The sequence below is a fragment of the Pan paniscus genome, chromosome 12 (genome assembly GCF_029289425.2).
Source record: "Pan paniscus chromosome 12, NHGRI_mPanPan1-v2.0_pri, whole genome shotgun sequence".
Lineage (NCBI taxonomy): Eukaryota > Metazoa > Chordata > Mammalia > Primates > Hominidae > Pan > Pan paniscus.
The window spans coordinates 54020609-54047560 of NC_073261.2; the positions used below are offsets into that span (position 1 = coordinate 54020609).

General features: G+C 36.5%; 1 protein-coding gene across 2 annotated transcripts in view; it reads left to right on the forward strand.

Annotated features, from left to right (window-relative positions):
- The window catches only part of EXOC6B (exocyst complex component 6B), a 652998-nt gene that overhangs the window by 465549 nt on the left and 160497 nt on the right, over positions 1–26952 (forward strand). For both annotated transcript variants that reach the window (XM_003808189.4, XM_055107798.2), the window contains one exon: positions 25447–25520. In XM_003808189.4, the coding sequence (XP_003808237.1) occupies positions 25447–25520 (74 nt within the window). The remainder of the gene's footprint in view (positions 1–25446; positions 25521–26952) is intronic.

Consider the following 26952-nt stretch of genomic DNA (forward strand, 5'->3'; position numbering starts at 1 on the left):
TGATCAGCAGACACTAGTCCTCCATAGCTTCTCCCTCAGTGGGAACATGGTCATAAGTGACTTAAGATAATACCTTAATTATAAGCTTGGCTACCAAGTTCCACAGACTGTTGGCTTTCCATCCTGGGAAATGAAGTTGTAGTATAAAGAAGTATCTGAGAAGTCCAGGTGCAGTGGCTCATGCCTGTAATCTTAGCACTTTGGGAGGCTGAGGTGGGCAGATCATTTGAGCTCAGGAGTTTAAGACCAGCCAGGCCAACATGATGAGACCCAGTCTCTACCAAAAATACAAAAATTGGCTGGGCATAGTGGCACATGCTTGTGGTCCCAGCTACGTGGGAGGCTGAGGTGGGCAGATTGCTTGAGCCTGGGAGGTGGAGGTTGCCGTGAGCTGAGATTGTGCCACTGCACTCCAGCTTGGGTGGCAGAGCAAGACCCCATCTGAAAAAAAAAAAAGTATCTGAGGCTGGTTAATTTATAAAGAAAAGAGGTTTATTTGGCTCATGGTTCTGCAAGCTGTACAAGAAGCATGGTGCCAGCATCTCGTTTTGGTGAGGGCCTCAGTAAGCTTCTACTCATGGTAGATAGAGAAGGGGGAGCCAGCATGTCACATGGCAAGAGAACCAGCAAGAGAAGTGGGGGAGGAGCCACACTCTTTTAAACAACCAGCTCTCACATGAACTCATTACTGTGGGGAGGGCACCAAGCCATTTATAAGGGCTCTGCTCCCATGACCCAAACACCTCCCACTAGGCCTCACCTTCAGCATTGAGAATCATGTTTCAACATGAGATTTGGAGGGGACAAACATACAAACAGAAATATACAAACAAGTATACATATCAGGAGGGAAGTCTCAATCCTCTTTTCCCTATCATTACCTGCTAACTAATTCCAAACATTCTACTTTCTCTTTTGTTTGGCAACTCATTCCCTAATAATAATCTGTCTTAATTAGAGTATGTTTATTTGCAACTGTCTTATCCGTTTGTCCTGCTATAACAAAATGCTTGGGACTAGGTAATTTATAAATAATAGAAATTTATTTCCTATAGTTCTGGAGGCTGGAAGTTTAAGATCAAGGCATTGTTGGGTTTAGTGTCTGGTGAGGGCCTGAAAACTGCTTCCAAGATGGCAACTTATTGCTGCATCCTCTGGAGGGTTCAAATGCTGTGATCTCACAAGGTAGAAGGGGTAGAAGGGCAAAAAGGGCCTAGCTAGTTTCCTCCATTCCTTTTATAAGATTACCAATCCCATTCATGATGGCTGAGCCCTTATGCCCTAATCACCTCCTAAAAACTTTACCTCTTAATCCTGTTGCACTGAAGATTAAATTTCACCATGAATTTTAGAGTGGACACTAACATTCAAACAATAGAGCAAGGAGCAAAAATCTATTCAAACCAGTTCAAGAATAAAGGAGGGCTTATTTTAAATATACGCATTTCATAGAGTCTAAGAAAAGGTAAACAGCAGATTAGTTAGGACAAGGATCTTGTCTGCCCCACCCAGTCCTATCTCCTTAGGACTTAGCATAGTGCCCACCATATGGTACTTTAATAATAAATATTTTTTGAGTGAATAAATATGATGCAATTAGCAATTACTTCAGTCTGTAGATCTGTTTGGTCAGCTCTGAAGATGGGAGGGAGTTGAGGTAGTAAGTAGCTCAGGATAGATATCATGAGATGTGAATAATAGAGAAAACTAGGATGTGGTTGTAATCTTAAGGAATATTCTCTTAGCATGGTATGGAACTGGAGAGTCAATGAATGGCAATTTTAGTGCATACATCCTACCACAAATTTGGATGGATTATAAAACCATATTTACCACCAACAGTCAATTCTTAATATGCCAGCAATATAATACATAATAATTAAAATCTTAGGTAATAGAAATAGATTGTCCTTTAAAACCTGGATCTTCAATTTAGTAGTTTGGGCATACTCAACTTCTCTACACCTTATTTTTTTCATTTGTAAAATGAAGTTATATTTGTATCTATCTCATAGACGTGATAACTAAGTGAATAATTGCTATTGTAAATGCTCAGTAATTGTTAGCAGACATCATCATCATTGGTAAGAGTACTGTATTCTATTACATTGTATTACAACTTCAATTTTGCCAACGACTAGCTATGGTCTTGGTCTTGGGCATTCATTAAACCTTGCTTGGGCTTTGGGCTCCTCATTTATAAAATGAGAAAGGTGGACTAGGTGATCTCTGAATTTCCGTTTAGTTCCAAGATATTAAGATTTATTATGAGAAGGGGGATCACGTGGATAGCTTTATGTCTGTGGAGAGTTGTTATAAGTATTAAATGAGATAATGCATGTGAAATGCTTTACAGATGACAGAACATAAATACATATTGTAATTATTAGATAAATATTAAATATATTTATGTAGTTTTCATTATAGTTATGTATTATGCCATGTTTACCAGGGGACTTACACAGTAGTCACCCCTTATCTATGCGGAATATATTCCAAGAGCCTCAGTGGATGCCTGAAACTGTGGATAGTACTGAACCTTATACAGTCGTACATTGCTTAGTGACATGAATGGGTTCTGAGAAGTGCTTCGTAAGGCGGTTTCATTGTTGTGTGAACATCATAGAATGTACTTATACAAACCTAAATGGTATATAGCCTGCTACATACCCAGGCTACAAACCTGTACAGCATGTATAGTAGTACTAGATACCATAGGCAGTTGTAACACAGTCAGTGGTAAGAATTTGTGTATCTAAACAGAAGCGGTAATGTGTTGCACTATGACATTACAATGGCTACAGCATCACTAGGCAATAGGAATTTTTCAGTTCCATTATCATCTTTTTTTTTTTTTAAGGCAGTCTTGCTCTGTTGCCCAGGCTGGAGTGCGGTGGCACTGTCTCAGCTCACTGCAACCTCTGCCTTCTGAGTTTAATGATCCTTCTGCTTCAGCCTCCTAAGTAGCTGGGATTACAAGTGTGCAACACCAACGCCTGGCTAATTTTTGTATTTTTTTTAGAGACAAGGTTTCACCATGTTGGCCAGGCTGGTCTCAAACTCCTGGCCTCAAATGACCCACCTGCCTTGCCTCTCAAAGTTCTGGGATTACAGGCATGAGCCACCATACCCAGCCCAGTTCCATTATAATCTTATGGGACCACCATCATATATACAATTGATTGTTGACTAAAACATCATTATACAACACATAACTATATATACTATGCTTTTTCCTATACATGCCTCCCTATGTTAAAGTTTAGTTTATAAATTAGGTACAATAAGATATTAACAACAACAATAATAAAATAGAACAATTATAACAATATGCTGTTATGTAATATAAATATGGTGTCTGTCTCTCAAAATATCTTACTGTACTATACTTACCCTTCATCTTTTTATATTGATGTCAGATGATAAAACGCCTGTGTGATGAGATGAAGTGAAGAGAATTCCAGAAGTCAACAATTCACACATTTTAAATTGTGCACCATTCTGAGTGGTGTGATGAAATCTTGACTGTCCCACTTAGGGAAATGAATCATCCCTTTGTCCAGTGTATTCATGGTCTATATGCTACCTACCTGTTAATCGTTGGTCACTTAGTGGCCGTCTCACTTCTCAGTTCCGCTCTCTTAGTATGGCAGTACTTGTGTTCAAGTGACTCTTATTTTACACCAATAATGGCCCCACAATGCAAGGGCAGCGATATAATATTTTCAGTCAGTGGTTGACCATAGATGACTGAAACCATGGAAAGTGAAATGGCAGATAAGGGGAAGACTACTATATTTAGAGTATATGCAAGCAGAAAGCAAGCATTGGGTGTTTGCTATCAGGGGCTCTTGTAAAGTCAATGGCTATGTAACAAGGTCAATAATTTTTTACTAAAAGAAACTTTATATGTGATTCTTTAAGGTGGGACTCTCTCATATAGTCTGCCTTATACTGTTTACTTTGGGGTAATGTTAGTTAGTTTGTTTGTTTTTTTGTTTGAGATACAGGATCTTGCTATGTTGCCCAGACTGGATTATGGTGGCTATTCACAAGGGCAATCATAGCACACTACAGCCTTGAATTCCTGGGTTTAAGCAATCCTCCTGCCTTAGCCTCCTGAGTAGCTAGGACTACAGGCATCTACCACCATGCCTGGCTGGATAATGTTGGTTTCACAGGAAAATCAAACTGTCTAGTCAAGATCTGAAGCACTGTGGTATTCTGGTAGAGACATTAGTGTGGTTATGAGATCAGAGTTGCCATAGTAAAACATGTTAGCTAGGCAGTCCTGAACGTCAGAAGAAACTAAAGAATATGAATAAGTTTATTTTGGAAACTTGGGTATCTGAACCTGAACATACTAGTAGAAATGTATTTTAAAAATAAAAGTTGGCTTTACGTGAAATTAAATAAATCTTGGAAATGTTTAATCATTGTAGCAAACAGCACCATTTCATACTAAGGAATTCTTATAAAACATTTTAAATGTACTTCCTTTTCAATTAAAAAATATTTTTAATACCTTATCCAAAGGATGCTTTACCAATTATATCTTAGACATTTGATACCTCCTCAAGAATTAAAAGAGAGCAATCTTAAGAATGTAAGGTTTAAAGAGAGACAAATGGAGGAAGTTTGAACCCAATAAAAATTTAAACTTCATCTACTAGGTTAAATGAAAATAACAGATGTCCCTTTTGTTAGAGAATTTATAGTGCTTTAAAATGCAAATTTCCTATGGGTGGACTACTGAAGGACATGTTGTGTGTTTCAGTATCAATAATTTTCAGTCCCTTACCTGCTATCCTTAGCCTCATCCTTCTGAATTATAATTTTAAAATAAGCTGCTTCTTTCTGCCGTCTCTCATCTGAGAAACATTAAGTCAGAAGATTGATGATAGACTTCAAGTTTGTATGCAGAAAAATAAACTTGTTTTCTATAATTTGCAGTGCACTGCACATGTGGAAATCTAAGGATAGTTGTTATTGCTTAAGATCATGAAGACTATAGCTTGGTTTATGAGAAAAGTTCCATGGCTAATGAATTTTGTCTCTTGCTTGTTCGACTGGTTAATGGAATCAGAGAAATATTTTATGTTTTTTACAATAATGCTTTCATTCTCTACTGGAAGTATATAGGGATTTGAGTCGCCAATCTTTGTTAGAGCATACCTTCTTCTTTCATTTTATCATTTGGTTTCCTTTTTTTCAGTTTCATTCTGTATTAGTGTTTCAAAATTCTCATTTGAATTTAATAATTGCAGTGAAACGTATAGATTTACAAGGGAGAATCAATAAGTTGGCAATTATATATATGAGTATGTGTATATATGCATACAGTAATCAATAGCTCATTCATTCTCTGTGTTCCTTGTTTTCTCTGTAGGAGCTGGCACACTGCAGATATTTTATATAAGAAATTATACCTAAAACTCAAGTGCAGTGGGAATGTGTAGGATGAAAATAGCGACCATAGTCTGGTATCATTTTCTCAGGCACACAACTCTCAGTCAACTTATGTAAAAGCTTCTTTGGGAATTTATAGATTGTCTCTCCTCCACCTCCCAGGCCCTTACCAGTTCTTTTTAAAAGCAGGATTGTGTTTGGATCCTTAGATCTAAAATGGTGTGGGAAGTACACAAACTGCAAATCTTTTTGTCATCAAAAATAGGCAGTACAAAAGCTCTGCTTTGTTTGCTCTTATCTGACCATGCCTACAAGGCTTGTCCTTGCTCGGTGCTGTGCTTTTATGATATGCCTTTCTTAGCTATGGAGACCCAAATAGAAGCCCTCCTGGCCATTCAAATAGCAATGTCGCTTCTTTTTAACTACAGATGATGGACCCTATACTCTCTGAGAGGGCTTTTCTCAGACATGGGTCAATGAGTAGTACCCACTCAGCAGTTATTTTAGTTTATGGGCTGAAGTTCCTTGAATTCCAGAAGATAAGGCAGTCATTGTTTCTCTGAGCCCATTGCCAGATACCTGGTCATTTGATAGTAGGTGCTGCCAACCTGAACAGTGGGGGCAAGCAACCTGTTCCTCCTTATCGTGGCCTAAGATGCCATCCTTGTCAAGAAAATGGAGATGGATCATGCTGCTCTAACCCTGACATACATCATTGTCAAGCCATGCTATTGGCTTTCAGAGATTGGCCAACACAAAGTACTGTTTCTGGTAGTAGAACTTACCTTGGATGCCGAGAATGTTCGTGATGAGGGAGTACAAAGGATCTACTACATGAAAGATCATAATTCAAAAATGAACTTCTTTTCTGTGGCAAGTTCCTTCAATACCCTGAAATTCTGTCTGGCTGTTTGGTAAATATGGTACTTATTCCATCTCTAACTATGGACAGTGGCTGGTTGCTCTTTGAAACTGTTTAGCTGTTTCCTTCTGGTTTTATTTCAAGGGATATTGGGGTGGGGGAGCCAGTGGCAGGGGGAGATCTAACTTATTCAACTAATAGTTTCTAAAAGACCATTTTCCTGATACATGGTTTTGAAAAGGAGAGGGACAGATTTATTTTTTAGTTGTGATCCGAAGCTTGCTGCTCCATCCTTCTTTCTCTGCATTTTCAATCTTAACTGTTTCAGATTTCATTTCTTACTTTTTGCAACTTTGAGACCTTCTACACCTTAAGTTTCATGGACCAGAAAGAATAAGTAATGCCATTTCAAAGAAGAAAAGTATGTTGTGGTTATTACTATTTTCATATCACTTGACCCTGGTTCCAGACTTGGTAAAACATGTTTTGTCACAGTTAAAATAGTATATTGTAGGAATTTCTTAATTTCCAAAGCCTTTTTACTGTTGTTTTTTTTTACTAGAAATTTTAAGAAACAATTATTTAAAGTTTTCATTACACCTGGGCATGGTAGCTCATGCTTGTAATCTTAGCACTCTGAGAGGCTGAGGCGGTTGGATCACTTGAGGTCAGGAGTTTGAAACCAGCCTGGCCAACATGGTGAAACCCTGTCTCTACTAAAAGTACAAAAAAAGTAGCCGGGCATGGTGGCAGGTGCCTGTAATCCCAGCTACTCGGGAGGCTGAGGCAGGAGGATCATTTGAACCCGGGAGGCAGAGGTTGCAGTGAGTCGAGATGGCGCCAATGCACTCCAGCCTGGGCGACAGAGCGAGGCTCCATCTCAAAAATACGATACAATACAATACAATACAACAAAATATAAAGTTTTCATTATGGGGATTGATCCTTGTAATTTGCTTGAAAACACATAGAAGCATTTTCAGGGATAAATGAGCCAGTAGAAAGAACAACCCATCTTAATCATCATTCCAAACCAGAGACCTCACCATTAGCTCAAGGGCAGTGTGTGGCCATCTCTTTCTGCTCAATCAACGAACTCCAAACATCGCTTCAGCTGAAAATTATTTTACTTATTTAGCACGGGTGCCCCTCCTTCCTTCAAGCCATTTGTTCTTCCTTTCACCCATGTAGGCCAAAGTCCTAATGTTCGTAGTATGCCCCAATCTCCCAAGAATTTCTGATGCATTCACTGCTCTTGCTTGTCTCCCAGTGTTTACACTGGTACATTTAATATATTTTTTGGCCCTCACTTCATGTTGTTAGGGCGGACGTCAGTAAACTGTATTAATTGAGCGCTTTTATAGGGTATAAACCAGGAAACCATATTAAATACCATGTCTATTTAGAAATTATTTTAATTGTTGCAAGTTGACAGATTTCTACACAGGTCTACAAGAAGTTCCCATAACATTTTAATCCATCTACTGCCTTTATGTAGATAACGCCTTATACGTCTCAAAAAAAAAATGATTACAGTCCTAACTTTTATAAGACTTTTTTTTTTAAGTAAGACATTTTAAAAAATACGCCTTTCCATCATTACTCACTCCAGCATGCCAACATTTAACAGATTCTGATTTGGATTCTGCTGTTTTAATTAAATCATATATTTAATCTACTTCTAGTATTACAGTATTAAAATTTGTCCTCTTTCTTTCTCTTTAATCTATTTGCATTTATGTGCATGAAAGAAAGAAAAGGAGAGAGAGAAAAAAACCCAAATATCACCTTAGCATTCTCAATAGCGTATTTCTAAGATTGAAATTTAGAAAAATTGAAGGAAATATCATTGCCAACACTTCCATTTAGAAAACCTGACGTTCCAAAAGCTAGTAAGTCAATGTATAGGCTTTTTAAAGCCTTGCCTTTAATGTTCTGTGCTGGTAGTTGACTCTATTTTCCTTCTATTCTATTTTCTACTCCTTTTCTGGAAGGAGCAGGTGGTATGGTAGGGTCACTAGTGGGATAATATACATTTGGATGGGTGAATTGAGGCCCATGTTTTTGTTTTTGTTTAACCACTAATAGCTATGAATTTGTGCAACTCAGCTAATCCCTTTTAGAATTTTTTCAGTAATTTGTTATATGTAAATGGGTTGTACTAAAATCCCCAATTGGACTAGATGACTAGGTGTTACCCATCAAGTGTGATGAAGTAGGTGAGGAAGTGTGTTCTGAAAGGCAATAGTATGTACAAATTGTGAGAGAAAATAAAGAGCATACTAAAGAGGTCTCTTAAATTAGAGGACTAAAACTAGTTCATTTTGACTAAAGAATAGGGTGAAATGAAGTGGGGTGGTCATAAGGAATTCATGGAAAGATAAGTTATTGTTAGATCTTGCAAGATGTATTAAGAAGCATATACTTTATTCTAAGAACACTGAGAGCTGTTTATGTTATGAGAGTGTCATGGTCATTTTCTACTTTGGAAAAATAATTATAGCAAAAGGGTGATAAATCCATAGGAGAGGGGCAAGACTAGTTGTAAAAACCAGTTAGAAGTAGGGTTGCCAGATAAAAAACAGGATGCCTGATTAAATTTGAAGTTCAGGGGAAAAAGTGAGTTTCAGATAAACAAATTACTTTACAGTATAAGCATGTCCCATATATTACAGGTTATATGCAAATGTCCTAAGGACATAAAAAGTGTTGCTTTAGTAAGAAGGAAGCCAAAGAAAGAGTACTTTTAGTGGAAGTAGGGTGGTGTAAACCAGATTGCAGTTGAGGAATGAATGAAAGATAAAGACGTTGAGTCAGTGTTTGTAAACAAGTCTTTCAGAAATTGATTTGAAAGGGAAGAAACAAGGTATTTATTTCACTTCCTCTGAGAAGTTCAGTGGTTATTTTTCTTACGTCGCTATTGTTAAGCCAAATGACTATGAACCGTTTAATTGTAAATAACACCAAACATATAATGGGACCACAAATAAAAGAGAAATTATTCTTAATTTGTTTTCTTTGTAGGCATCAGTAAAATTTTCCTAATAAAATTTTTCTTCTTTCTGTCATTCTCTCCCCTTTCATTCTGAATGATGTACCTTTCTGGAGAATTTCAGGTCTCCTCACTTTTTTACCAAATCCAGCTGTCAGACTGCTTGAGGCCTGCCCTTCCCCTCTGACTCACTGGAATCTCTTTCTCAGCTGTCTGCCCGTCAATGGATGGAAACAAGGTGTAGCATGATCCCCTGCCCAGACAATTAACCAGGGGAAAGGGTGAGGTTCTTGACTCTCCCCTACAAAAGCATTTGTGAGGGCTTTTTCAACAAGGAACATTTTAAAGACAGGGCTGCTTTTAATACTTGAAATGCTGATTTATCCTCCATACCTACTGGCACTTGAGATATTCCTTAAAAAGCACCAGTCTATCATGGAAAGAAGTTGCTTATGTACCTTGAGAAAAAGTTCATTTCCTTTTCCTCAAACTAATCTAAATTCCCTTTAAACACCAATCTCTGTCTCTCAGCAGTACCTAAGAGTTCAAATGCCTAATGCTTCCTTTAGAGCTCCTGTTGTGTCTGAAGTCAAATCTTTGACGCCTTACCTAATAACTACCAGCTTAAGGTCTCAGATTTCACTGGCAGAGATTCTCTTCTCCTTTTTATTTTTTAAAATTTGTTTGTTTTAGGAAAAGAGAAAAGGGAAAACACCACATCAAACTGAGCTCTTAGTTCCAAGTTTATATTCTCTAATAAGATAGATCCTAAGTCTAGCTCTTGACCTCTGAAAATAAATTCATTAGCATTTATAAGCAGAATGACAGACTGTTATCTATGTTAATATTGATCTAATTGCATAAATTTAGCCTGGATGGTAGATCATTGTTTTAATACTTTACATTAAAATTCTATATTGGGGGAAAAGTTATCAACGAATCCTAGAACAATTCCATGAAGCAAAGAAGGAAAACTAGAAAATATAGAAAATGTTAACTTCTTCTAGGAAAGATATGCATAATGTTTTACTATGCCATTATCAAAAACGGTCTCTAATAATGAAGACTGTTTTAATATAATATATTTAAATTTTCAATTCATTGAAGAAGTGGCCATGTAGATAAAAATGCATATTGTTATTTTATTGCATCCAAGGCCAATAGTTTTCACAATTACTTCTGCTGGGACATATATGGCTATAACCTAGTTATAAAAATGGACCCAATATCGAGTTGTACTGCCCTTAATCTGGATTGGACTTTATGTTCTGACCACAATTCCCTGACACCAACTGAGTATCCTACAATTCAATCTAACTGTAACTTCCCAGAGTCAGCAGAGTCCCCACAAATTGGGGCTCAGTCCGACAAGACTGCCCCACTTCAGACTCTAGTTGCAAGTCTCTGGTGTCCTCGGGCCACCTGCACTTCTGCCTAGCCAACCACAGACTAAGGCTCCCCACAATCCCTTCAGTTTCAATAATTTGCTAGAACAACTCACAGAACTCACTGAAAGCTCTGTACTTACAATTATAGTTTTATTATAAAGGATACAACTCAGGAACAACCAAATGGAAGAGACACATAGGGCTTGGCTGAGGTGGGGAGAATAGCAATCTTCCATGTCCACTCCTCATGGAATCTGAGTGTGTCTCCCTCTCAGCTTATCAGTGTTTTCACCAATCAGGAAACTGCACTGTGTTTTAGTGTCCAGAGTTTTTATATGGGGTTTTATTGCATAGGCAAGATTGATTAAATCATTAGTCACATGATTGAGCTCAATCTCCAGTACTTCTCGCCTCCTGGAGGTCAGGGATGGGGCTCAAAGCTCCAACTGTTCAATCCCATAATTGGTCTTTATGGCATGGCCAGCCCCTCCCTTCAGATTCTCTAAGACCCCACCATCAGTTACCTCATTAACATAAACTCAGATATTGCCAAAAGGAGCTCGTTATAAATAACAAAAGATATTCCATCACTCAGGAAATTCCACGAGTTTTTGAAGCTCTATGCCAGGAGCCAGGGACAAAGACCAGATATATTCCTTATTATATCACAGACCTCAAGAGTGTATTCGATTCAGTCCCATAGCTTTAAACAAGTGAAATATTATTATCTTCATTTTACAGCTGAGACATCTGGCACTGAGAACTTACATGTTTGGCCTAGGGTCACATAGCTAGTAAATTCTAAAAGGGCTAGAATCCCCATTACCTCAGCCAATGATATGTTCATTTTCTGTGGACATTAATTTAGAGTATGAGACTAAGTTTTGCTAGCAGATTGTAAGACCATATATGAAATATATATGAGAGAAACATCATCTCCTTTCAGCTTGGAATGGGTCATGCTGACTTTTTAAAAAAATGTAGCTCTTTTAACCTGAGAAACACCCCATGTGGAACCTACCTTTATAATTTTCTGACTCTCAGCTTTTTTTGTAATGTATGCCATACCTCCACCTTGCTCAAGAGTCCTGAACATTAGTCTTAATATTTTTCTTGTTAACGATCAGCATTTATTTTATATTATACACTTATAAAACAAGTTGCAGTATTTGCAGTTGTAGCTCAAGTTTGCTACTGTCATCATTGGCTGGGGAAACTGAGGCAGAGAGTTTTTATCCTGAAACTTATATGCTGATCAGCTGTCTTCATTTTAAAAACGTTATGTCCTATTGCTTTCCAAAAGTGATTTGTGACCACTTTCAACATGATAAATTTGAAAAATGAATAAATTAGATATAAGAAAGCAAAAATGAGATGAAGAGAAGAATACAAGTAAAGGATTTGTAGAGAGATAATAAAAATGTACTGACAAGCTTGTTGAAGCATATACAAAATATATAGCTCTCTCATTATCTAAGAGGGCAACATTTTTTAAGTTCCAAATACTAAGAGAATTTTCTCATAATGGGAACTGAATAAAAGTCCTATGATCTGAATATTTATGTTCCCCCAAAATTCATATGTTGAAATCCTAAACTTCAAGGGAACTATATTAGGAGGTGGGGACTTTAGGTTAGGTCAAGAGGACAGAGACCTTGTAAATAGGATTAGTGTCCTTACAAAAGTGACCCCAGAGAGATCCCTTACTCCTTCTACCTGTGAGCCTACAATAAGCAGGTGTTATCTATAAACCAGAACGCAGGTCCGACTAGACACTGAATCTGTAGGTGCCTTGATCTTGGAGTTCCCATCCCAGAAATGAGAAATAAATTTCTGTTGTTTATAAGCTCCCCAATGTATGGTATTTTACTATAACAGCCTGAATAGACTAACACAAGAAGCCATAGTGTAGTATCATGGGCATTTCCTTCAATTCCAATTTCATAGCCAATATAAAAATAGAATTCATATTGCTATGGGTTTTGATAGTGCCCTTTCCTTGTCATTCCAGAATCTTAAGTCATTCTTTACGTACTTCATTTTGGTTTCCGTTTGTTATAATCAATGTCATCTAGAGCTACAATGTTCAATACTATTGCTACCAGCCAAAAAAGCTGTTGAGCACTTGAATTGTGGGTAGTCAGAAAATGACATGTGCTGTAAGTGTAAAGTACATACTGGATTTTGAAAAAATACAAAATATCTCAATAATTTCAAAAATATTAATTTCATGTTGAAATTATATTTTAGATATATTGAGTTAAATAAAATATATTCTTAATTTTAGAATTAATTTTACTTGTTTCTTTTTGTAATGTGTCTTCTAGAAATCTAAAAATTATTCATGTGGTTTACATTTCTGTTTAGACAGTGCTTTTCTAGAGAATTGATTTTCACTGTTCTGTTAAATGTCCTGCAGAATGCTTTCTTAATGTAAAATTTCAGATAGCCATAGCTTCGGATACATGTTCATATGGCAGAATAATCAGTGCCAAACAAACACATGGATAAAATTAAGTTCTTAAAAGCATAGTAAAAATATCAAGGATATAAAGTTACTGCTTTGGAACACCAGTCTTTCTCATCTCTCAGGAAACCCACCCCTTTCATGGCAGATCTTCAACTTTCCTAGAGATTATGCACAGAAGCACTGCTGATTGCCAACTGGGAGAGGCCTTGTTCTAAAAGATATATGGTGAAATTGACCCTTATTTTGAAAAATTGTGAAGCATTTGGGAACCTTGGAGGAAAATTGTGACTTTACATAGATCTATGTATTTTAATGAAAAGAATATTTTATATGTATAAAAAGGAATGTGTAAAGTGAATATTTGTTTTTGATATTCTAGGGTGGGAGTTGCATATTGAAATAATAGATTTAAAGGGATTAGATTGTAACTAGTTCACTGACTTAACTTTTTTGACCTTTTAAAATCTATTAATATGAAAGTCTTCAGCAATTACAAATACTCCTTTCATCTTGGGATCCCAAGATTGTAGGTTGAAATCCTAGAACATCTTTGTTATCCTTGACTATTATTTGTCTATGGAATACTAAGGGAAAATCCAATGCCATATAGCCTGCTATTGTTCTGCCATTTGTTATATTCTTTACTTTCCTTAACTCTTCCTCCTTCATAAGGAACCACATATTGCAAAAATTACTGATTTAATTCAGTGAATATAGCTAAAATAGTCATATCCATCATTTAGAATATTTCCTTAGATAAAAAGCAGTACTTCATTTTTGTAAAGGCCCCCAGTGCCCATGGACTCCATGAACTGGTAGAAAATGATAATTGTCTTCGTTTTTTTAAATCTTGAAGTGAAATTGTGTTTTAGTTTACCTTTTGAGATTCAACCCACTAATTTCCTTATTTACTGATTATTCTTATATGTTAGGCAAGACATAGAAATAAGCTTCTCCAGTTTTCTAGGTTTATTCCTCTTAAAACAATGCCTCTCTCCAGGTAAATGTATGTTGTCATTAACATTAGTCACTCACTGCAAGTGCCTAGATCCTCATTTCTTCTCAATGCACATGGTACAGCCAGATGGAGATTGATCTGCCTATTTATTTAGCAGCAGCAGGAAGGACTCTTCGTGCTTGTGGCTATCTTCTCATTTATGGGAGATTAATTCCTTATTTAATCAAAAAGCCATGTCTATCTGTCTTAGTTCTCAATTGTAAGAAGATAGGAGAATTGAACTTTAGAAAAAATTTATAAATACATTTGGAGTACTGGTTCGGCATTTGCTATTAGACTTCATTATTATCAATTTTAATCACATTTCCTATAAAAAAAAAACCTTTGAGAATATGTTAGAGTTCGCCTTCACTTTCCTCTGCCCTTTTTATAAATAATTTTTTAGCAGACTTTAATTTTTAGAACAGTTTTAGGTTCCCAGAAAAATTGGGTGGAAGGTACAGAGTTCCAATATACTCCCTGCTCTACCACATGTATAGCCTCCTCCACTATCAACACCCTGCACGAGAGTGGCACATTTATTATAATCAGTGAACCTACAGTGACACATCCTTATTACCCAAAGTCTATACTTTACATTAGGGTTCATTCTTCGTGTTGTACATTCTATGGGTTTGGACAAATATATAGTAACATGAATCTGCCATTGTAATTTTATAGAGAATAGTTTCTTTGTCCTAAAAAATCATCTGTTTTGCACCTATTCATCCCTCCCTTTCTTCTGTCCCCTAGCAAGCTCTGATCCTTTACTGTCTCCATAATTTTCCCTTATCTAGAATGTCATATAGTTGGAATCATACAATATGTAGCTTTTTTGATTGGCTTCTGTCATTTAGTAATATGCATTTTAGGTTCTTTTGTGTTTTTTCATAGCTTGATAGCCCATTTCTTTTTAGTACTAAATAATATTCCCTTGTCTGGAAATAACACCATTTATTTATCCATTCACCTACTAAAGGACATCTTGGTTGCTTCCAGATTTGGGAATTATAAATACAGCTGCTCTAAACATCCATTCCCAGATTCCTATGTGGACATAAATTTTCAACTCATTTGAGTAATACCAAGCAATGCAGTTACTGGGTTGATGATAAGAGTATGTCTAGGAGAAATAGGAAGTACCAGGAATCAGTTTTCCCACCTAGGCAATAATTACACTGGCAGAATTTGTCTGATGTAACTGTTTTGGAACTGCAGAGTCTATAAAAAGCTTGCAACTTGCAGGGGAAGGCTTGGACATTAAAGTGTGGTTAACTTTTATCAATTTTATTTCTTAGTACACTAATAGCTACCCATCCTCAACCCCAATCCCATGGCAGGCAATTGTGCATGTGTTCCCAAAGCAGCTTACCCACAGCTTATGGGAGCCAGAGTGGGCAAAAATGACCTTGTCCTCCAAATATTGGGTAATTGTCTTCTGATTGTTGAATGCTGCTTCTAATCACAGAGGTTCAGATGGAGATGGGCGATCATTCTTTTTTGTTTTCCCAGGATTGTTGTTTGCTCCTGCTCCTCTGGCTAAAATGATGTCAGGAGATTTAAAGGGCTCGTGCTTTTTTTCCCCCCTACTTCTCTTCATTTTTTTTTCTTTTTCCCCATTTGGGAGCCAAACATTAAAGACTAGGACATTCAAAAGCAACTGCATAATTGGAGAAAATTAGAAACTAACCGTAGAGGTCCAGAGAAAGGCATCTGCTCAGAAAAGATGTGAGAGGACCTGAGTTTACATATCAGGCTGATCCTTGACATAGACATGGTCTATAACAATCAACAAAACAATCAACAAAAACAGTAACAAAAAACAGCAAGTCCTAGAGAAGGGGAAGAATTTTTTTCCCAAAGTTGCCACATTATTAGATTCAAATGTCCAGTTTTCAATTAAAAATCACAAGGAATACAAAGAAACAGGAAAGTATTGCCCATGCAAAGCAAAAAAAAAAGTAAATCAACAGAAACTGCTCCTGGAAAAGACCTGATGGTGGATCTACTAGACAAAGACTTTAAAACAACTCTCTTAAAGATGTTCAAAGAACTAAAGAAAGATGTGAAGAAATTCATGGAAATGATGTATGAGCAAAATAGAAATAGCAATAAAGATATATAAAACCTAAAAAAGAAACAAAAAAGAAATTTTGGAGCTGAAAAGTACAATAACAAATGAAAATTGGACTAAATGGATTCAAAGGCAGATTTGAGCAGAAATAAAAAAGAATCAATGAATGGGAAGAGAAGACAATGGAGATTATTGAGTAAGGAATAGAAAGAAAGATGATTGAAAAAAGTAAACAGAACCTAAGGGACATGTGAGACCCATCAAATGGGCCAGTCTAGCCATTTGGAAGTCCCCAAGGAAGAGAGAGAAATGGATAGAGAGAATATTTCAAGAAATAATGACTGAAAATTTTCTAAATTTCCTGAAAGATATGAATATAAACATGCCAGAAGAACTCCAATTAAAATGAACTGAAGGATCTTACAAGACTCTTTGTAAGCATTTCTGTTTTGGTGCTTACAAGACTCATTACATAGAAAAGATCCTTAATAAGATTTGCAGATTTTTTTTATTACAAACTTTGGAGGCCAGACACAGTAAGCCAATATATTCAAAATACTAGAAGAAAAAACTATCAATATGTATTTTTCCAGATATGTATATATAATTTTATACATATAATTTTATATACATATCTGTAATTTTATATACATATCTGAAAAAAATTATCCTTCAAGTGAGGGAGAAATTAAGACACTACCAGATAAATAGAAGCTAAGGAACTTCTTTCCTACTAGACCTGCCCTGCAATAAATGCTCAAGGGAATCCTACAAAGTGAAATGGAAGTATACTAGACAGTTACTTGAAGCCATATGAACAAATGAAGATTTCAATCAAGGTACATACATGGGCAATTATAAAAGCTAGTATTATTATCACAGTGGTTGGCAACTTCTTTTTGTTTTGTTTTGACACAGTCTCACTCTGTTGCCCAGGCTGGAGTACAGTGGCACGATCTTGGCTCACTGCAGCCTCCACCTTCTGGGTTCAAGCAATTCTTGTGCCTCAGCCTCCCAAGCAGCTGGAACTAGAGGTGTGTGTCACCACGCCCGGCTAACTTTTTGTATTTTTAGTAGAGATGGGGTTTCACCATGTTGGCCAGGCTGGTCTTGAACTCCTGGCCTCAAGTGATCCACGCGCCTTGGCCTCCCAAAGTTCTGGGATTACAGAAGTGAGCCACCACACCCAGCCTTCTTTGTTTTTATTTAAGAGAAGAATACATTAGAAAAATTATTAATCTAAAATTTAATGTTTAGAAATTAACCAAGGTGGTAAAAGATCCCCACACTAGGCTTAATAGTATTCCATTGTATATATACAACATTTTCTTTCTCCATTGACCAGTAATGAGCACTTAAGTTGCTTTCATGGCTAATATGAATATGAATATGAATATGAATGCTCTAGTGAACATGGGAGTGCAGATATCTCTTTGAGATACTGATTTCATTTCCTTTGGCTGTATACCCAGAAGTGGGATTACTGGATCATACGGTAACTATAGTTTTAACTGTTTTTCTTTTCATTGTTTTCTGTTTTTGGGTTTTTGTTGTTGTTGTTGTTGATATTTTCAGAGACACAGTATCTCTCTATATTGCCCAGGCTGGTCTTGGCCTCAAGCAGTCCTCCCACCTCAGCATTCTGAGTAGCTTTGATGACAGACAGAAGCAACCACACCTGACTCATTTTAATATTCTGAGGAACCTCCATTCTCTTTACCAAAATGGCTGTATTTATTTACATTCCCAATAACAGTATACGAGGGTTTCTTTTTTTCCACACCCTCACCAACGTTCATTATATCTTGTATTTTTGATGATAGCCATCCTAACAAGTTGTAGGGTGGTTTTATCTTATTGTGGTTTGATTTGCATCTTTCTGATGACTTTTGATTTTGCGCACTATTTCATATACCCAATAGTCATTTGTATGTCTTTTTTGGAAAAATGTCTATTTAGGTCCTTTGCTCAAGCTAAGGGCTTGTCAATTTTGTTTATCTTTTCAAGGAAGCTAACTCTTAGTTTCATTGATCTTTTCTATTTTTTTCTAGTCTCTATTTCATTTCTTATGCTCTGATCTTTATCATTTCTAATGTGCTTAGTTTGTTCTTTTTGTAGTTCCTTGATGTGTGAATTTAGGTTGTTTATTTGAGAACTTTTATTTTCCTTAATGTAGGTATTAATAAATATCTAATAATTCTGATACCTAATAAATTCTAATAAGAATAAACTTCCCTCTTAAAATTGCTTTTTATGCATCCCATAAGTTTTGATATATTGTGTTTGTTTTTATTTGTCTTAATATATTTTTTATTCCCTTTTTAATTTATTTGACCCATTGGTTATTTAGAAGTGTATTGTTTAATTTCCACATATTTCTGAGTTTTTATAACTTCTTGTTATTGATTTCTGGTTTTATATACCATTATGCTCAGAAAAGGTACTTAAGATGATTACAATCATGTTAAATTTGTTAAGACATGTTTTGTGACTCAACATATGACCTATCCTGTAGAATGTTCTCTGAGCACTTGATAAAAATATATATTCTACTACTGTTGGGTGGAATGTTCTTATATATTTGGTAGGCTCATTTGGTTTATAGTGTTGTTCTAGTCTGATGTTTTCTTATTGCTTTTCTGTCTGGATGATCTATCCACTGTTAAAAATGTGGTATTGAAGACCCCTGTCATCGTATTGCTGCATTTCTCCTTTCTGCTCTGTTAATATTTGCTTAATATATTAAGTATTCCAATGTTAGGTCCATATCCTCCTGATGAATTGATTCCTTTATCATTATATAGTTACCTTCTTTGTCTTTTGTGACAGATTTTTACCAAAAAGTGTGTATTTTGTCTGATATATATAAGACAATACTTTTAATTATCATTACCATAGAATGTCTTTCTTCATCCTTTCATTTTCAGTCTATTGTGTCCTTAAGGCTAACACGAGTCTATTGTAGTAATTTATTACATGTTCTGGATACTAGTCCTTTGTCAGACATGATTTGTGGATATTATTCTTTTTAAAATTGTGGTAAGAACACATATATGAAATCTACCCTCTTAAATTTTTAGGTATTCAATACAGTATTGTTCATTATAGGCACAATGTCCTACAGCCCCCTGTCTTTCTCGAAGTTGGAGATCTAGTGAGTTTCATATTTAAATTATAAAAACGCAAAGAATAATTTACATCATACAGTCATACCCTAGATAATTAATGGTATCTATTTTGTATGATTACATGTCCATACAAGCATACTTAGACAAGTATACTCAGATGAATCTCCAAGGAGCTTTTCCCTTCCACCTCCACCTCCTCCTCCTTTTCTCTCTCCTTGACATTGTTCTCCCTTCATTCTTACTTCCTTATGTTCTGGCCGTCCTTTCTCTGACCAGTAGGATCTGAATTGGATTCCCTGTGGAGTACATCAACTCCTGTTTGTAATTAGCTTAGTGGAACCACTGTGATGTGATGCAAGAAGGCTTGGCTTCCCTAGACACTTCATAGTCTAGCACACCCTTCATCTGTTGCTCCAGGGAGCCAGATACCAGGAAACCGTTATGTTAATACAGCAACAACAGCTCTTATTTTTTCATTCCCACGAAAAAACACATGTGACCTAACATGATCTTAAGTTATAAACAAGTACCCAGTATAGCTTAGGATTTTATGCTTTTTTTCCCTACTTATCTGGCATTTTGGCCAAAACCAATCCCTAATCCATTCAGCAAGAGCAGGTGGTGCTATTGTGTCCATTGTCTAAACTGGAAGTTTACTGGAAACAATACTGTGCTGATGTTATCTAGGACCCTCTTGTTAACATTTTGCAGATTGTCTTTTCACCTTCCTCTTATTTGAACAAGTTATTTTTTCTCCCAAAATTGCTATTTTACATACTTGCCAGACATTGTGCTAGTTTTGCTTTTCTGAAATAGATTTTTCCTTGTTCATCTTCCTTTGAAAGCTCTTCCTGTTCTATGGCATTTTGCAAAGATTTAGAAAAATTAGCTTTTTATTTTTTCTCACAGACTTCTTTTGATAAACTCCCAAATGTCCTATATATGTAGATAGATTATAGACTAATTCAGTTATTTTGACTTCTCAAGGCCCCTCCTAACTCTCACTCTACCATTTTATTCTAATTTAGTATTCTGTGCTCTTTTATATATGTTGCTTTCTTCAGCCAAGTATGAATATACCAAATTAAAGTTAATTTTTTTCTTTCCCCTCGACTAAGTGACAGAATTTGTTAATTTTAAGATCAGCCTTCAAGAAGTCTAGAAAGCACTTTGAAATGGGTGGCATCCTTCCTTTTTCCCCTCTGATAACTTCATTATAATGTGAAGATTATTAGAAATATAAAATTATAGCATATTTTTGAAAAATTAATCGTTTTTAAAAATAATTACCATATCTCATATATATTTGTGTGTATGAGAATATGAAGAGTTAGATATTTGGCAAGTAAAGTATATTAGTGATTTTCTTTCTCCTCTGATACATTTACTGACAATATACCTTCTTTCCTGCTATTTTGTATACCTCCTTTTAATTTTTTCAAGTGAAAATGTTTCCTTCATAAATTTCAAATGAATTGGCAGTTTCCTCATTGAAAGATTTTGCACATTTGCAAATGGTATCTTGGAGTCAGGCCCTGATACCAGCTTTGATTCTGTGAGTTTCTACCATGTGTGATTGGACAGGGGCAGGGCAGAACTGCTGGGAAGAGCCAAGCTTTCTGGAGAATGGGTTGGTACCTGTCAGAGGCTCTTCTATCCTGAACAAGTTTCCCAAGAAGAAGCCACCTTGCTAGTCTCACTGAACTTTGATTCAGTCTCCCAGTAACAGGAATTGGTCAAAGGTGGGGTTTGGTTCTGCATTGAATGGAGCAAGTACCTTGCTTTCCTTGCCGATGCTTCAGAATCTCTGGTGCTGGCTTGGATCACTTAGATACTGAAAACCTACTAAAAATTCTGGATTGCAAAGTCCAGAAAGGGAATTTCCATTGTGACTTATGTATCCATTGGTTCTGCTTGGCCAAAATTGCATGTATTTCCCCTTTTTATTATGTCAAAGAAGGACAATTTTAATTAACAGCTCTAAAGAGAGGCTTCTTGTGTGTACATATAATCAATTTGTGGATGCATCAGCATATTACAAGAGTCAGGGAGCCTCTTGCCCCTCTCTCATGTGGTAGTTTTCCTCTTTTCTTTCTATCAAGCAGCATCTGAGAATTTGGGTTTACAGACCAATCCTAGTTGCCAATAATGCTAAATCTTGAACAAATTATATCTCTTGTTACTAGGGAAAGTACTGCAATATGAGCTTCACTACATAATGTGTATGTGTATGTGTATGTGTATGTGTATGTGTGTGTTCTTCCATTTCCTTCTCTCAGGTTATAAAAGTGGTCTGTATTTATTTTTAAAGTTTATAAAATATAAAGAAGAAAAAAAAAAACACCCTCATAACCTTCCTGTCTGTAGCAGCCTTGGGTAACATTATGAAGTGAGTGCTTACTATCATGTTTTCTGTGCATATTATATTTTATATAGTTGAAATTAGACCGTATACAGTCTCCTATATTTTAAAAAATATTCACATTTTCTAATGCTATTAACATTTTTAATATATGTAAAAAGTTAATCATGTTTCCGAGGGCATATTGAGTCACAAAATTACAAAATACCTATTTTATACGTTTATTAAAATTTTAAAATAATACTAATGAAAATTGCTATGCTGTAGCTAAAACACTAATAGTTAATATCAATTTCCTTTAAATGAAGTAATTAAATAGTGCCTATAAATAAGTTTGCAATGCCAACTCACTAACTCATCACTGAGCCATAGCTGAATTTTTTCTTATGTTTTGTTCTTGATATAGAACAGTGTTTCTTAACCTTTTTTGAGCTACCAGCCCTCTGAGAATTCAGTGTACGCTATGAACCTTCTTTGCAGAGAAATTCATATTTACACTAAAAAACTAATTATAATGATACTCAATTATGCTAGGCACTCTGCCAACTGCTTTACATGTGTTATTCTGTTTAATCCTCATAGCAGCACTGTAAGGAATGCTGTATTATCCTCATTTTTGAGATAAAGATATTGAAGTGTAAAGAGGTTAAGTAAATTGTGTAAGTCCATAGAGCTACTAAGTGGAAAGCTGGGGCTCAAATTCTGATTTTTATTGCTCCAAAGTCCATCCCCTTAATCAATGTGCATGTAATTTTAGGGAGCTCATGAATTCCTAAAGCCTGTTTATTGATACTCAGATTAAGGACCCCTTATAATCCAGAGATTTTCATTGGCAGTGAAGAGTACATGTGCCCAATGAATCTTGCTATTTGTGTAACTTATTTAACTAAAACACAATATTGGTTGAACATCTGCTATTTTGAGTGGATGTTTGGTTTTGTGAAATGATCTTTATCCCTAAGGAGTTTGCTATCTATGTGGGAAGACAAGAATTATATACATAAAGCAATGAGAAAAAATACAAATATGAAGTTGAATATATAGTCATTAAACATTTCCATAAACTATATGTGAAAATTAATTTCTTTACTTTATCATACCTGATGCAACTGTCATTCTTTGATTCCTTGATTTATAAAAGGGGCAATCAAACCTAAAAGGCCATTATATCCTTTGGGAACCTGGAAGATTCGGTGTGTCATAAAAATGAGGTCTATAAAGTGACTCCGAAAACTAAATATGTATCACATCCAGATTCCTAAGTTGTTTCATCAGCTTAATCTATTAGCCCCAGGGAGCATGCCCAATAAGGAGATTAAAGAATGTGTAGCCAGCTCCCAAGCATTCAGGTGGGTGATTCTGTTGAGTTGGACATATATAGGATGGCAGAACATCTTGATAGTTGCTGCCATTTTGACACAAGTAGGGTTTGAACTGACAGAGAAGTCTTCAGATGCTTCAAGTGATACAGCATAGACTTGAGTTATGCAATGCCAAGTGTGATAATCCAACATCCTTGGAAGAAACCATCAAGTATGGGAAGCTAATTTTAGCTGATCACCTAACAATCCAAGTAGTCAAAAAGAATAGCTGTGGCTGTAATTCAAAGAATTGCTATTAACAGGAGCATAGTATAGGAAAATTGTACATTTAACTCAAATAGCTCCTGTATACAAGGTTATCACAGATATTGGCTATTGTAGATATAAACAATGGATTATATCAAGCTTTTTATTAACATGGCCTTCATAAAATCTTCATACAGTTTTAGAATTTTACTTTTTTTTTTTTTTTTTTTGAGACTGAGTTTCGTTCTTGTTGCCCAGGCTGGAGTGCAATAATGCGATCTTGGCTCACTGCAACCTCCGCCTCCCAGGTACAAGTGATTCTCCTGTATCAGCCTCCCAAGTAGCTCAGATTACAGGCATGTGTCACCATGCCCAGCTAATTTGTTTGTATTTAGTAGAGGCGGGATTTCACCACGTTAGTCAGGCTGGTCGCAAACTCCTGATCTCAGGTGATTCACTTGCCTCGGCCTCCCAAAGTGCTGGGATTACAGGCATGGGCCATCGCGCCTGGCCAGAATTTTAGTCTTTTAAAAAAGTGTTATCACTTGGGCAATATACGATAGAATTAATTTATATATGGCATTTGAATTTTCTTCTCAAAGCAAATAGAAACTTTAGTACTGCCAAGCATGCCATATAATTTATCTCATTAAAATGAAAAATGAGGCATTTTTAATTTTAAATGTCAAAATAAGAATTGTATATATTGTTGTTTAATACATCTGTGCTATATTTTAATTAGTTTAATAAATTGCTTTAAATTTCATTTTGTATAATGTTCTCATAATTCCTGCAAACTAAGTTGTTAGCATAATTTTAAAAGTGGGGCAAGGGTTTTATGAAATGCTATGTCTGAGAAGCCCCCAAATGGAAAATATTTTTAAAGAACAGAAGTTCCTACCCTTGTTCAACAAATTACCATTTGGATCTATCCAGCCACTAGTTGTTGGAAGTAATTTTCTAGACATATGTGCAAATATCTTGATAGATTTTATTGATTGCAGAAGAAGAATATGATACCAACTCTGTATAGTTTCTTAAATTCAGTACGGATAGAAGTATAATTTGAAGGAAAACGTTCCTTTTCATATTTGCTTTGAACAGGCACTTGAGTTGTTTTTGAGGTAAATAGGAGATTGGCCACGGGCTTCATAGAAAGAATTGAAGAATAGTATAACTGTCCAACTTTTGAATTTGGTGTGTGTGTGTGTATGTGTGTGTGTATAGGGAACTTAAGACCTTTTGATTTCATAATAAGCAGGGCTCAGGGACAATAAAATTTGACATTCTTAACTGTTACTAGTTTTTGTCCTTATATCCCTGTACAGCCATCTTCTTGTTAACGACATAGAAGCCAGAGTCATAAACTGAGCATGTACCCAAGGTGCCACTGTAAATTGCAAATAGTATTCATGTAATCTCTTCAGGCTAAGATTGAATTGGGGTAGAGAAAGGAGAAGAAAGAATTTTTGAGAGTGGAATGGAAGTAGAAGTCAAGGACAAAGAATACACTAGAAGGACAGACATGTGCAAATGTTCCCTAAGTTTTGCAGTGAGGTTTATTCAGACGGACCTTTTCATATCTGTAAATATTCCTTTGCTCAAAAGCCAAGTCATGGATTGGGATAGCCTCTGCTTCTGGGATGCGTGTGTGTGTGTGTGTGTGGGCAATAATGCAGTCATGAGATAATACAAATAATCAGTGAGGGAATAATTAATGATGTAGCAGGGAATATTTTTTGATAAATGCTTGGGGAATGAGGTGACAAGCGTGAAATTAGAAAATTCCTTCAGCGATCTAAAATATAAATAGCTTTCGGAACTGAAAAGAGTTTCACAGCTGAAGATTTTATTGTGTTGAGAGGAAAAACTTTTTTCTCTCCCCCACTCCCTCCTCCTTTGCAAGTTGTTTGTCCATTCACAAAACAAATACTCTGAAGCCCAGCGCAGCTCATGGGAATAAATTTCAGGTCGAATTAGTACAGTTTCCTTGCTGTCAGGATGCTGGAATTAATGGTGTTTTGATGACACGAATTTTGAAGGGCAAACAAAGAAGCTGAAGGGAGAGAGACATGACTCCTTAGAAGCTTGGTCCTCCTCTCCCCCAGCTTCTCTTGTCTTCCCTGTCATCCGTCTGCCAATCTCCCTGTCCATGGTTAGTTAAAGGCGCTTTTTATCCTCTTTTCTTTCCCACAGAGTTTGCCAGATCCGGCCCGGTGCCTGGGTTCCAGGAGGACACGCTGCAGTTGGCCTTCATCGACTTGAGACAAGTAAGTCTTTGTGTTTTTGTTTTTTGTTTTTCTTTTAAGATGTGTGACTGAAGACCATCAGGTCTTAAGGAAAAGGGGAAGGGAGGGGGATTGGCGTAGGCGATTCACATTGGAGACCTAAGGGTTTTCCCTGTATTTGAGGCCACCTCTTTTATTTAGCTATCTGGGATCCTTAGCTATGGTGGAGTTAAAGGTTTTGTGGGTAGAAGGGAAGGCGGGGGTGGGAGGAGGGACCCAGAGTAGAGGGACTCAAGTGACCCTCAAGTGATGCGACCCATTGTGCTGTTGTTGGCTTTTGCAGACATAGCAAAAAGATAACTCAGCAAACCAATGCTAAGCAGGTGCACTGATGCAGAGACTGCCTGCTTGGAGAAGTTTTGTTTGTAGATAATGTGGCCAGCAGCATTTAAGAAAAATGAAATATTTTACATTCTGGATTCTTGGTTGGTTTGTTGACTTTTTCCTGCTGCCTTAAGTCTTCCTGCCTCCTCCTTTGTAGAATGTTGTCAGCTATGGGTAACTAAGTGGTCGTTTTTGAAGATGATTAGAAAAGGCCTGGACCAGTGATGCTAACCCTATTAAAGTAATGTGATGAAAGCTGATACTTGGGCATACCTGAGCTTTGGCAAGCCCATTAGATAGAACCAGTCATTCTATAGGACTGTTTCTTGCAGATTGAACTGGGTGGGTTGGTAGGCCTTGGTGGTTTGGATATAGGGAACAGGGTGGGCGGGGGCCTAGTGAGGGAGAGAGTTAACTGGGCTCTGTCATCTCTTCACTCTTAAGATGGATGGGGTTGGATAGAAAGTGTGAATGAAGTAAGAATCAATGACTGATGCTTCTTTCCTATTAAAACAATCTTTTTTTTTTTTTGTCTGTTTAAGAAAGGGGGCTGGCTTTGTTTCTCCTGCCATAATGATGCAGTGCCTCTTGTTTTCAGAGCTGACATAGTTTGCATTCTGAAAACTTTTAGATGCCCAGGGTATTTCTTAAAGCTGCAGGACCCCTTGTATCGGTAGTTCCTTACCACTGTGATTCGATTCATGCTGGAACAGCTTTTAACCCATAATGGATGGCCTGAGCTACCCCTGAATCCTTGTAGATGGGTGGTGTAATCTGTCATCTGATGACAATTCTGGAAAGCACTGTTAAGCAGAAAACAGAAAATTGTGTGTCTATAGACCTGCCAAAGTTTGAGGATTCAGGCTGTGTCCCAGAAACGTGTGTCAACTTAATATTTGGGGGCCAAGGTGGGGGTTCTCTTGCATATTAAGGATTCACCAGCATGATCACAAATGGAACAATCTCTTCCCACACTTAAGACCTTCCACCTGTAGATTTAGCAACTCAACTGAGACATTCAGGTTTTAATCCCTTGACTGATGTAAGATTGAAAGATTGGGATTTTGGTTTAGGGTTTGTGGAGTGATAT